This window comes from Arachis ipaensis, chromosome B08 (genome assembly GCF_000816755.2).
Source record: "Arachis ipaensis cultivar K30076 chromosome B08, Araip1.1, whole genome shotgun sequence".
NCBI lineage: Eukaryota > Viridiplantae > Streptophyta > Magnoliopsida > Fabales > Fabaceae > Arachis > Arachis ipaensis.
Window position 1 is genome coordinate 123,158,312 of NC_029792.2, and position 848 is coordinate 123,159,159.

An 848-nucleotide genomic window follows, 5' to 3' on the forward strand; every position below is an offset into this window, starting at 1 on the left:
GGCCAATAAAATAAACATTTTTTATTAAAAAAAAATTGCATGCTAAAGTAATAAAGTAAAGTATGTTTATTTTTAAACTTTTTAAAATACTTTTAAAAGTTTAGTTTTGATGCTTCACATGAAAATTATACTCTAAAATATATTTGAAAATTATGAATAAAATTAATTAAAACATTAAAAAAAATTTTAAAATTTTTCAAAAAATGTTTTACCTAAATAAGGACTACACCAAAATTTAAAAGTGGTATAATAGATGTCAACATGAAAATAATAATTTAAGAAACATCTTTCCTTCTATCAATTGTTGCATGTTGTAACAGACTAAAAGAAACATAATATAAACTGTGCATTTTTTTTTTACCTTTTTGACAATTTGATAATACAAACAAATGTTTCAATACAGGAAAAAATCTTGAAACAGCCACAATGGTACAACCTCCACGAAATATCTACTTTGATGTTAGTACCTCAACACATTGCTTTTAACCGTATAACATCATATAATGTAACAATTTTAATGTTACATTGAAATCTGGAATTTGCCAGAATTTTGAGACCACCTTATATGTTACAAACAGCAGTAATTAGAAATTACAAAGATCAATTGGTAACATATGTCACTCACAACTGATGATAACATCGTTGTACTGTACCAGAAATTCCGAAGTCATGCTTTTAGACTTTTGAGTTGCATTAATTTACACTTGAACTTGGAAGAGCGATTGCACAGGTTTTGGATTTGGAGACAGTGTTGCCACACAATTGAACTGTCACAAGAAGCAAAGTTCATTGTCAAGTGATGATCTCATTAACATTTTTAGAGAACATAGAAAAAAATATTATAATGT

At 26.4% G+C, this 848-nt stretch overlaps 2 protein-coding genes across 3 annotated transcripts in view; one reads left to right on the forward strand and one right to left on the reverse strand.

Moving 5' to 3' along the window:
• LOC107611632 (E3 ubiquitin-protein ligase MIEL1-like) overlaps positions 1-742 on the forward strand; it is a 4,872-nt gene extending 4,130 nt beyond the window's left edge. For both annotated transcript variants that reach the window (XM_021109988.1, XM_021109990.1), the window contains one exon: positions 404-742. In XM_021109988.1, the coding sequence (XP_020965647.1) occupies positions 404-416 (13 nt within the window). In that variant the 3' untranslated portion in view covers positions 417-742. The remainder of the gene's footprint in view (positions 1-403) is intronic.
• The window catches only part of LOC107611633 (cyclin-A2-1), a gene marked incomplete at its 5' end in the record, with an annotated part of 9,007 nt that continues 8,492 nt past the window's right edge, over positions 334-848 (reverse strand). The window contains one exon of the mRNA XM_021108350.1: positions 334-767. Within this exon, the coding sequence (XP_020964009.1) occupies positions 699-767 (69 nt within the window). The remainder of the gene's footprint in view (positions 768-848) is intronic.